This window comes from Rana temporaria, chromosome 7, assembly GCF_905171775.1.
Source record: "Rana temporaria chromosome 7, aRanTem1.1, whole genome shotgun sequence".
Classification (NCBI taxonomy): domain Eukaryota; kingdom Metazoa; phylum Chordata; class Amphibia; order Anura; family Ranidae; genus Rana; species Rana temporaria.
This window is the reverse complement of record NC_053495.1, coordinates 19,701,322-19,713,449: the sequence shown is the minus strand read 5'-3', so window position 1 is coordinate 19,713,449 and position 12,128 is coordinate 19,701,322. Positions and strand designations below refer to the sequence as shown.

The 12,128-nt window shown below is 44.1% G+C and overlaps 1 protein-coding gene across 1 annotated transcript in view; it reads left to right on the top strand.

Moving 5' to 3' along the window:
- The first annotated feature begins 6,208 nt into the window (after positions 1–6,208).
- Positions 6,209–12,128, top strand: part of LOC120945137 (tubulin monoglycylase TTLL3-like) — a 47,545-nt gene continuing 41,625 nt past the window's right edge. The window contains exons 1-2 of the mRNA XM_040359021.1: positions 6,209–6,387; positions 11,193–11,309. Of these exons, the coding sequence (XP_040214955.1) occupies positions 11,298–11,309 (12 nt within the window). The 5' untranslated portion in view covers positions 6,209–6,387; positions 11,193–11,297. The remainder of the gene's footprint in view (positions 6,388–11,192; positions 11,310–12,128) is intronic.

The window sequence follows — 12,128 nt, the reverse complement described above, 5'->3', positions numbered from 1 at the left end:
GCTTTTAAATGTCCTTATTTCTTCTGAGAAATCCTCACTTCCTGTTCTTCTGTCTAACTCCACACAGTAATGTGAGGCTTTCTCCCTGGTGTGGAGTGTTGTGCTCGCCCCCTCCCTTGGACTACAGGAGAGTCGGGACACCCACTAACACAGCTCCTTTCTCTATCTGCAACGTAGAGAGCGTCCTGACTTTCCTGTAGTCCATGGGAGGGGACGAGCACGACACTCCATAAATGTCCGCTTGCTGCGATCGTATGCTTTTAGCTACTTCGTCGAATCTTCATGTCTCGCTATGTCGAATCTTTTCTCTCTATGTCGAATCTTTTCTCTCTATGTCGAATCTTTTCTCTCTATGTCGAATCTTTTCTCTCTATGTCGAATCTTTTCTCTCTATGTCGAATCTTTTCTCTCTATGTCGAATCTTTTCTCTCTATGTCGAATCTTTTCTCTCTATGTCGAATCTTTTCTCTCTATGTCGAATCTTTTCTCTCTATGTCGAATCTTTTCTCTCTATGTCGAATCTTTTCTCTCTATGTCGAATCTTTTCTCTCTATGTCGACTCTTTTCTCTCTATGTCGACTCTTTTCTCTCTATGTCGACTCTTTTCTCTCTATGTCGACTCTTTTCTCTCTATGTCGACTCTTTTCTCTCTATGTCGACTCTTTTCTCTCTATGTCGACTCTTTTCTCTCTATGTCGACTCTTTTCTATGTCGACTCTTTTCTATGTCGACTCTTTTCTATGTCGACTCTTTTCTATGTCGACTCTTTTCTATGTCGACTCTTTTCTATGTCGACTCTTTTCTATGTCGACTCTTTTCTATGTCGACTCTTTTCTATGTCGACTCTTTTCTATGTCGACTCTTTTCTATGTCGACTCTTTTCTATGTCGACTCTTTTCTATGTCGACTCTTTTCTATGTCGACTCTTTTCTATGTCGACTCTTTTCTATGTCGACTCTTTTCTATGTCGACTCTTTTCTATGTCGACTCTTTTCTATGTCGACTCTTTTCTATGTCGACTCTTTTCTATGTCGACTCTTTTCTATGTCGACTCTTTTCTATGTCGACTCTTTTCTATGTCGACTCTTTTCTATGTCGACTCTTTTCTATGTCGACTCTTTTCTATGTCGACTCTTTTCTATGTCGACTCTTTTCTATGTCGACTCTTTTCTATGTCGACTCTTTTCTATGTCGACTCTTTTCTATGTCGACTCTTTTCTATGTCGACTCTTTTCTATGTCGACTCTTTTCTATGTCGACTCTTTTCTATGTCGACTCTTTTCTATGTCGACTCTTTTCTATGTCGACTCTTTTCTATGTCGACTCTTTTCTATGTCGACTCTTTTCTATGGTCGACTCTTTTCTCTGGTCGACTCTTTTCTCTGGTCGACTCTTTTCTCTGGTCGACTCTTTTCTCTGGTCGACTCTTTTCTCTGGTCGACTCTTGTCTCTGGTCGACTCTTGTCTCTGGTCGACTCTTGTCTCTGGTCGACTCTTGTCTCTGGTCGACTCTTGTCTCTGGTCGACTCTTGTCTCTGGTCGACTCTTGTCTCTGGTCGACTCTTGTCTCTGGTCGACTCTTGTCTCTGGTCGACTCTTGTCTCTGGTCGACTCTTGTCTCTGGTCGACTCTTGTCTCTGGTCGACTCTTGTCTCTGGTCGACTCTTGTCTCTGGTCGACTCTTGTCTCTGGTCGACTCTTGTCTCTGGTCGACTCTTGTCTCTGGTCGACTCTTGTCTCTGGTCGACTCTTGTCTCTGGTCGACTCTTGTCTCTGGTCGACTCTTGTCTCTGGTCGACTCTTGTCTCTGGTCGACTCTTGTCTCTGGTCGACTCTTGTCTCTGGTCGACTCTTGTCTCTGGTCGACTCTTGTCTCTGGTCGACTCTTGTCTCTGGTCGACTCTTGTCTCTGGTCGACTCTTGTCTCTGGTCGACTCTTGTCTCTGGTCGACTCTTGTCTCTGGTCGACTCTTGTCTCTCTATGGTCGACTCTTGTCTCTCTATGGTCGACTCTTGTCTCTCTATGGTCGACTCTTGTCTCTCTATGGTCGACTCTTGTCTCTCTATGGTCGACTCTTGTCTCTCTATGGTCGACTCTTGTCTCTCTATGGTCGACTCTTGTCTCTCTATGGTCGACTCTTGTCTCTCTATGGTCGACTCTTGTCTCTCTATGGTCGACTCTTGTCTCTCTATGGTCGACTCTTGTCTCTCTATGGTCGACTCTTGTCTCTCTATGGTCGACTCTTGTCTCTCTATGGTCGACTCTTGTCTCTCTATGGTCGACTCTTGTCTCTCTATGGTCGACTCTTGTCTCTCTATGGTCGACTCTTGTCTCTCTATGGTCGACTCTTGTCTCTCTATGGTCGACTCTTGTCTCTCTATGGTCGACTCTTGTCTCTCTATGGTCGACTCTTGTCTCTCTATGGTCGACTCTTGTCTCTCTATGGTCGACTCTTGTCTCTCTATGGTCGACTCTTGTCTCTCTATGGTCGACTCTTGTCTCTCTATGGTCGACTCTTGTCTCTCTATGGTCGACTCTTGTCTCTCTATGGTCGACTCTTGTCTCTCTATGGTCGACTCTTGTCTCTCTATGGTCGACTCTTGTCTCTCTATGGTCGACTCTTGTCTCTCTATGGTCGACTCTTGTCTCTCTATGGTCGACTCTTGTCTCTCTATGGTCGACTCTTGTCTCTCTATGGTCGACTCTTGTCTCTCTATGGTCGACTCTTGTCTCTCTATGGTCGACTCTTGTCTCTCTATGGTCGACTCTTGTCTCTCTATGGTCGACTCTTGTCTCTCTATGGTCGACTCTTGTCTCTCTATGGTCGACTCTCTTTTCTTTGTCTCTCTATGGTCGACTCTCTTTTCTTTGTCTCTCTATGGTCGACTCTCTTTTCTTTGTCTCTCTATGGTCGACTCTCTTTTCTTTGTCTCTCTATGGTCGACTCTCTTTTCTTTGTCTCTCTATGGTCGACTCTCTTTTCTTTGTCTCTCTATGGTCGACTCTCTTTTCTTTGTCTCTCTATGGTCGACTCTCTTTTCTTGTCTTCCGCAACGAAAATAAAGCATTTGTTTATGTCCGATCTTTCGGTTTTCATTTTCTGTGCTTTCGTTATCGTTTGTTAAAACGAAAATACCTGTAATTCGGACAAAAACTAATGCACATGTCTAATGTACAGGTACGTCGTTTTGCGCAGACAGGCCACCTTGCTGCATTAAATGTGCGGAAGGGGGTCCGGAAGTGGTTAAAGGGATACAATAATTCTCCTTTACCACAAAAAAGTGCACAAAGCAAGGTCATAAAGACATGGATGAGCGAGTTTGGGGTTGAGAAACTTGATTGGCCTGTACAGGGTCCTGACCTCAACCCGACAGAACACCTTTGGGATGAAATAGAGCGGAAACTGCGTGCCAGGCCTTCTCGTCCAACATCAGTGCCTGACCTCACTTATGCGCTTTTGGGAGAATGGTCAGACACACTCCTAAACCTTGTGGACGGCCTTCACAGAAGAGTTTTAGTGATTATAGCTGCAAAGGAAGGGCCAACTCAATATTGAACCAAATGGCCCGTGCACACAGTCCGAATATCATATGAAAACTATAGTCCGAGGAAGAATTGTATGATAATCGGATTGTTAGTACAGAGCTTTCGAGAGCCAATCACAATTCATCCAATATTTTTTGATCTGACAAGCACAAACATTTTGCTCGTATGATAGCAGATCATACGATTTTCGCTCAGTATAGTTGTCGTCTCAAAATGCAATGCAAATACATTACAACACATGACATCACTTCCGTTTTAATTTTTTCTGTCGTACGAGAATTTTCGTAACTTTAGTAACCTATTCAATTTCTACTTGTGACTATTAAGCAAAAAAAGTTGGACGGTCTGTCGTCCGATTTTCGGATCGTGTGTACGGGCCATAAGACTGGGATGCCATTAACCACTACAGATTCGCGCTATCGTCAAAAGACGACCTGAAGTGTCGGGAGGACGTCCTATTGTTTACATTACCCGCGCGCGCCACTGGGGGGCGCGCAGCGGGTAAACACTGTGCCGTCGCATCGCTGGGAGGTTGATGCGTGTGCCTGGCGGCCGCGATGTCCGCCGGGTAAACACAGAGCTCCACGTGCTATTTGGGAGAGAGGAGACCGATGCTGTGTCTCTTGTACATAGGGACACAGCATCGGTCACCTCCCCCAGTCACCCCCCTCCCCCCACACAGAACACACCCAGGGAATACATTTAACCCCTTCCTCACCCCCTAGTGTTAACCCCTTCCCTGCCAGTCACATTTATACAGTAATTGGTGAATTTTTAAAGCACTGATCGCTGTATAAATGTGAATGGTCCCAAAATTGTGTTAAAAGTGTCCGATATGTCCGCCGCAATATCGCAGGCCCGGCAAAAAAAAAAACGCAGATCTCCGCCATTACTAGTAAAAAATAAATCATAAATCTATCCCCTATTTTGTAGGCGCTATAACTTTTGCGCAAACCAATCAATAAACGCTTATTGCAATTTTTTTTAACAAAAATATGTAGAAGAATATGTATCAGCTTAAACTGAGGGAAAAATATTGTTTTTTAAATAAAAAATTGGGATATTATAACAAAAAGCAAAAAATATTGTGTTTTTTTCCCAAATTTTCTGTCTTTTTCTGTTTATAGCGCAAAAAAATAAAAATCGCAGAGATGATCAAATACCACCAAAAGAAAGCTCTATTTGTGGGGAAAAAATGATAAAAATATAATTTGGGTACAGTGTTATATGACCGCGCAATTGTCATTCAAAATGCTTCAGCGCTGAAAATTAGATATGTGCATTCCCGTTCGTACGAATGTGATTTTCGTACGAAAATGTTCATTTTTGTACCCGCAGAATAATGTGTACATACGAAAAAATTAAAGCACCAAAATACGAAAACGACGGGATTACGAATGAGCCGCATAACGAACAACCGCAAATACGAACGAACGATCCAACGAAAATACGACAAAACGAAAACAGCAAAAGAACGAAAATGATATTTTGTTTGAATCCTTGTTCTGTTCGTATTTCGATTTTCAGTCGTATGTTCATATGACATCTAACAAAAGATTTTCATTCTGTATTTTGTTTGAATCCTTTTTCTGTTTGTATGTTCATATGACATCTTATAACAAAAGATTTGTATTCTGTATTCTGAATTCCTTTTTTCTGTTCGTAATTTGGTTTCAAAATACAGAATGCAAATCTTTTGTTATAAGATGTAATTTTCGTTTTTTTTAATGGACAGTGAGTGTAGTTAGTTAGTGAAGCAGCTTCTCTTTTGTGCTGAGTACAGTAAAGCCAAATAAACTTTTCTGTGGATTTTCGTCTGAAGGGAGATCAGTTGGCCAGACTTTTGAACCTGGAACCCAAAAATGGTTTTCTGATGGAGTTTAAAAACGTTTGGTAAAACGATCGTTTTTATGTTTGTTGTTAAAAAAGTCTGACCAAGTGTATGGGGCTTAACAATAGTTAATATGGATGAGCCGCGTGTTGAAAGTGCCGCCAATCCCCCGATATATTTACGAAAGTACAAAACGACGAAAATTCACGAAAATTATTGTCTAACAAGTAACGAACATGAATTAAACAGAATAACAAACCATCCCGCATGTACGAAAAAAAAAACGGTAACCAAAATACGAAATGGTCGGAATACGAAAAAATCGCGTCGTACGAAAAACAAACGGGAACGAACAGAAAAACGGGCGTCTTATGAAAAACGAACGGAAACGAACCTACGGAACGATACAAAACAGAAAAAAACGAAAAAAAAATTCTGTGCACATGTCTACTGAAAATTGGTCTGGGCACGAAAGGGGGTTTAAGTGCCCAGTAATGAAGTGGTTAAAATTCATGTGCGAGTAAAGGCAGGTGTCCCAATACTTTTGGTAGTACCACTAGTACTTGATCCCGTGTTTCCGTACATGGCGTAGATGGCATTTCGCTTCGGTCCTTTTGACTTTTTATTCATCAATAATACAGGGCTTCTCTCTAATCACATTTAAACGCTTGTTGCGGTGGCGCGGTGCTGTACACCGGGGGGGGGTTATAATGAGTTTACAGGTCGTTATGACACACAAGCTGTCAGTCAGGCCTGTACAGATGGATTAGAGGGGAAGCCATCATGTGCTGCAGGAATAGGATTGTGTTGCCCTGTTGCCCTGGAGACGGCTGCCTGGTGACGGCAAACAGAAGGGGCGGGTCTTCCCTGGGAGCCTGGCTGTGATGGACAGGGAGTCTGAGACGTGGGCAGTGCAGGGGCTCATACACCTGTGTACCTGGGACAAGCCGCCATCAGAGGGACAGTCCACCGAGCACGGTCCCTGTCCATCCCTGATGGCCCATGCTGGGTAAGAACTCATAATACACTATGACTTTCCTGTACACGCTGGGGGTTATTTCCGAAAGGCAAATCCACTTTGCACTACAACTGCAAACTACGTGCAAAGTGCACTTGGGAGTGCAGTCGCTGTAAATCTGAGGGGACGATCTGAAACGAGGGGAAGCTCTGCTGATTTTATTATCCAGTCATGTGCAAGCTAAAATGCTGTTTTTTATTTTCCTTCCCCCTCGGATCTACAGCGACTGCACTTCCATGTGCACTTGTAGTGCAAAGTGGATTTGCCGTTAGTAAATAACCCCCATTGTCACCTAGAGCACATAGAGGATTCAGTGACATGTGTTGCAAATAATGGGGCAGATCCACAAAGATATTACGCCGGCGTATCTATTGATACGCCGGCGTAATTTGAAATTTCCCGCGTCGTATCTTTATTTTGAATCCTCAAAACAAGATACGACGGCATCTGGATAGATCCGACAGGCGTACGTCTTAGTACGCCGTCGGATCTAAGCTGCAATTTTTCGGTCGGCCGCTAGGTGGCGTTTCCGTCGAATTCCGCGCTGATTATGCAAATTAGCTATTTACGGCGATCCACGAACGTACGTCCGGCCGGCGCATTTTTTTTGCGTTCGGCTTTTTCCGGCGTATAGTTAAAGCTGCTATTCTGTGGCGTACTCAATGTTAAGTATGGCCGTCGTTCCCGCGTATAATTTTGAAATGTTTACGTCAGTCGTTCGCGAATAGGAATTTGCGTAGAATGACGTCACCGTCGTAAGCATTGGCTTGTTCCGGTTAAATTTCGAGCATGCGCACTGGGATACCCCCAGGGACGGCGCATGCGCAGTTAAAAAAAAAACGTTGTTTACGTCGGGTCACGACGTATTTACATAAAACACGCCCCCATTACATCCATTCGCAAGAGATACACTACGCCGCCGTAACTTACGGCGCAAATTCTTTGTGGATTCCAAAAAAAAAAAAGATAAGTTACGGCGGCGTAGCGTATCTTAGATACGCTGCACCCGGCGCAAAGCTACGTGGATCTGCCCCGATATATATATTCATAAGGGTTGCCAACCTCCCACAGCGTTTGTTACTGACAAAATATGGAGAATTTACTGGCAGAGCACATTTTTTTACTGACAAAAGATGGAAAATGTACTGGCAGAGCACATTCTTTTACTGACAAAAAATGGAAAATTTACTGGCAGAGCACTTTCTTTTACTGACAACCAGAAAAAATGACAGAACTCCTATTGAAAACCAACACAGTGAATATTTGAACAGTATAAACATGATATGGAAACGCTGACAATTGCCATAAGAAAGTCATTTGCCTTATTACACTTAAAAAGTCAACAGAGCATGAAATGATCAGCCCCTGATATTTACTGACAGTTGTATAAAATAACCGATTTTTAACAAACTGTCAGTAAATTTACTGGCGGTTGACAACCCTGATATACATGTATCATGTGCGATTATCTCAATTATACCTGTAAATATGTACTGATCTCAGGAAATATCCTTGCCAACGCTGGGAGCCTCCAATATACAATTCTTACCTTAACCACTTCAGCCCCGGACTATTTGGCTGCCCAATGACCGGGCCATTTTTTCTGATTCGGCACTGAGTCGATTTAACGGACAATTGCACGGTCGTGCGACGTTGTACCCAAACAAAATTAATGTCCTTATTCCCCACAAATAGAGCTTTATTTTGGTGGTATTTGATCACCTCTGCGGTTTTTATTTTTTGCGCTATAAACGAAAAAAGAGCGACAATTTAAAAATAAAAAAATTACGGCGGGCGGAATACCCAATTGTTCTGACAGGACGTCATATGACGTCCTGCCATTTAAAGCCGCTAGGGGGCGCGCGCGCACACGCGTCACGTTACTGGGAACACAATGCGCGTTCGTGGCGGCCGCGATGGCCGCCGGGCACCCGCGATTGCCCAGTAACTGAGCAGGACGGTGGATCTCTGTGTGTAAACACAGAGATCCACGTTCTGTCAGGGAGAGAGGAGACCGATCTGTGTCCCTTGTACATAGGGACACAGATCGGTCACCTCCCCCAGTCACCCCCCTCCCCCTACAGTTAGAACACTCACTAGGCTACACATTTAACCCCTTCCCTGCCAGTCACATTTATACAGTAATCAATGCATATTTATAGCACTGTTCACTGTATAAATGTGAATGGTCCCAAAAATGTGTCAAAAGTGTCCGATGTGTCCGCTATAATGTCGCAGTCCAGAAAAAAAACGCAGATCGCCGCCATTCCTAGTAGAAAAAAATAATAATAATTATGTCCCCTATTTTGTAGGCAATATAACTTTTGCGCAAACCAGTCACTATACGCTTATTGCGATTTTTTTTTATTTGTTTACCAAAAATACGTAGAAGAATACGTATCGGCCTAAACTGAGATAAAAAAAAATTAAAAAATAAAAATGGGATATTTATTATAGCAAAAAGTAAAAAATATTGTATTTTTTTTTTCAAAATTGACGCTCTTTTTTTGTTTATAGCCCAAAAAATAAAAACCGCACAGGCGATCAAATACCACCAAAAGAAAGCTCTATTTGTGGGAAAAAAAGGACGTCAATTTTGTTTGGGAGCCACGTCGCACGACCGCGTAATTGTCAGTTAAAGCGACGCAGTGCCGGTGTATTGTCACAGTTTGCTGCCTATCCTAGAATGCTCCGGAAGTCACGTGGCAGCCAACTGCGCATGCGCGATGCGTTCCAAACGCAAATGCGATGCGTTCCAATGGATTCACGGCAGTGCACACCAGTGAAACCTCGGTCGGCATCCAGGCTCTTTCCTTAACATCCCCGTGCATTGGAGGATGTTAAAAAAAGAGCCAGGAGGCCGAGCGAACGGAGCGATGACATTATTAAAGATGCTCCGACTGTCCACTTTCCTCTAAATCCACGTCGCCCTGAATGCCGGGTTCGCTGGTGTGTACTGTCGAAAATCCATTGGAACGCATCGCACTTGCGTTTGGAACGCATCGCGCATGCGCAGTTTCCCGCCACGTGACTTCCGCAGCATTCTAGGATAGGCAGCAAACTGTGACACTACACTGGAAGCTAAAATTTCGTCTGGGCAGGAAGGGGGTGTATGTGCCCAGTAGGCAAGTTGTTAAATGGACTGTAGTGTGTTTCTGCAAAACTGAAAATGCACAAAAAAATGCATAGGTGTGAACCAGACCTTGCAACTTACCTGCAAGGTGTGAACAAAGAGCGAAATTAATATTTTTTTGCTGTTTAATTATTATTGTGCTAAAGCCAAACTTTTGGGATAAGGAATCAGGTCTTTCAATATCATCAATATTATATAATTATCAATATAATATTATATAACACTTCCCTCTTTTGTATTATTATTATATTATTATTATTATATTCTTCTTTCATAATTGTTTCAGTAATATTAAATTATTATTATTTGCATTTATTCATTTTTGCAACTTAAAGTGTAACTAAAGGCAAAACTTCTTTCTTTTTTTTTTTGTTTTGGATAGAGTGGAGAGGTATTAGAACGTTTGTTTGTTTTTATTGCTGTCTGTGCCCCCGTTAGCCCACGTTCACAATGGGCTGATTTGAAATGTCAAATTGCATGTCAAATCAGAGCCTATTGCTGACAATGGCACCTTCCCACTTTGCGGTGTCACACTGATTCCCAAAAGTGTTTTTTGCACTACTTTTGGCGACTTGGGGGGCGATGTCAATAGACATCTGTGCATGAACCCGCACAGATGTCTGTCAAATCGGCCCCCAAAGTCGGACTGAATTGCCGGTGATTTGTCGGTATGGTTCCCCTATCCAGATGGTACCTGTAAGGACTGCGCAGGCGCAATCCTTGCCGACAGAAATCTCTGAACCTCGGCCGGCATTCAGGCTCATTCCTTAACATCCCAGTGGATTGGAGGATGTTAAAAAAAGAGCCAGGAGGCCGAGCGAGCAAAGCGAGCCGTCCGAGCGAAGCGAGGACGTGAGGCCGACTGGCCACTTTCCTCAAATTCCACATCGCACTGAATGCCGGCCGAGGTTCGGAGATTTCCGTCAGCAAGGATTGCGCCTGCGCAGTCCTTACAGGAACCATCTGGATAGCTGGAACCATATTGGCAGATCACCGGTTTGAAATAACTGAACTCGCACGATTTGTTAATATTTAGGAGTATTATAGATTAATTTAGTGGGCTACTGTGGAATTATTTGTCTCTCTCTCTTCTTTACATAAAATAATAATAACCTATAGCATCACTTTAAAGCGGAGGTCCACACAAAAATGGAACCTCCGCTTTTCTGAACACATTTGCCACCTTTCAGGAGGGAGGGGGGTGCAGATACCTGTCTACAACAGGTATTTGCACCCACTTCTGGTCAAGCGCCCCTATCCCGCCCCCCCCCCCTACGCTGTCTTCTGGGAAACACACAGGTCTCAGAAGACAGCCAGGACCAGTTAGGACGCACAGTAGGGAACCGGGAAGTGAAGCCGCAACACTTCACTTCTTCCTGGTTCCCTCACCCAGGATGGCGGCGGCAGCATCTGAGGACCGTGGAACGGGCCGGCCTTGGCTGCCAACATCGCGGGCACCCTGGACAGGTAAGTGTCCATTAATTAAAAGTCAGCAGCCGGCCTTCTGATAGCTCTAAAAAAAGAAAAGCAGAAGCAGTGTGAAAAACCTGCTGAACCTGGCTGTGATATAATGCAAAAAGCTCAGATTATAGCAAGCCAGGGGGATTACTCCCTTTCGTAGTTGCAGTGTGTTTCCTGAAGTTGCTTTGTCCTCATTACACAGATGGTTTCTGTATCAATCGTCTTCCCCGCAGCGAGCGACAACGATGGACCTGTCACTCTGAAGACACCACACAATCGACAATAACTCGAGCAGCCAACCCTCACTATGGTAACCCAGGTGAATGCTCTTTTATGTTCATGTTTGATGTGGGAACAATGGGGCTCCGCTCTGCACTCATTACTGAGCCTTAAGGTATCCCTCCAGCTACAAGCCCAGCATGCCCTGCCGGCTGCGACGCTACATTGTTGTACAGGCCGCTATGTCAGTAAATCACTGGGGTTCCTGTTGCTTTATTGGAATGATTTTTGCTTTTAGGGCTCACACCTGAGCGTAGCGTGCATTTTTTTTTTTTGTGCGTTTTGGAGTTTTTCTGCTCTTCACGCATAGAGCAATCTATTTACTTAAATTGGCCGCCCAACTCTTTATAAATGCCCAAAAAAAGCCTCCTGGCATGGTGGCCATCTGTAAGCCCGGGGGCCCCATAGTCTTCTATTGCCCGGGGCCCCATGAGTTGTCAGTCTGCCCCTGACCAGTACTTTGCCCATACTAGTCTTTTATTATATACCTGGTAGAGGTAGAACTGATGCCCTCCTGTCCTGTTTTTCCCCAGAAAGTGATAACAGTGTTAGACAGGACATGGACTGGCACGGGTTCATGGAGTGGCCTGGGTGGTGCCTGTAGAAAGTTCTGGCCAACTGAAGAGTTGGATCTTGCAGTGAGGCAGAAGCTGAGGAGCAGGAAACCCTTGCCAGATGTCCTCACAGGACTTACGAGAGCAAGCAACAGGAACGTGGATAGGGGAGCAGGGTACAGCAACAGTCAGGCACTGAAGGGACAGATTCAGGAGACAAAGAGCAAAAACAGAAGCCAGGTCAAGGTCAGTCTCAAATGAGAAGGAACAAGCCAGAACAGTAAACGGGATGCAGAATCAAGTAA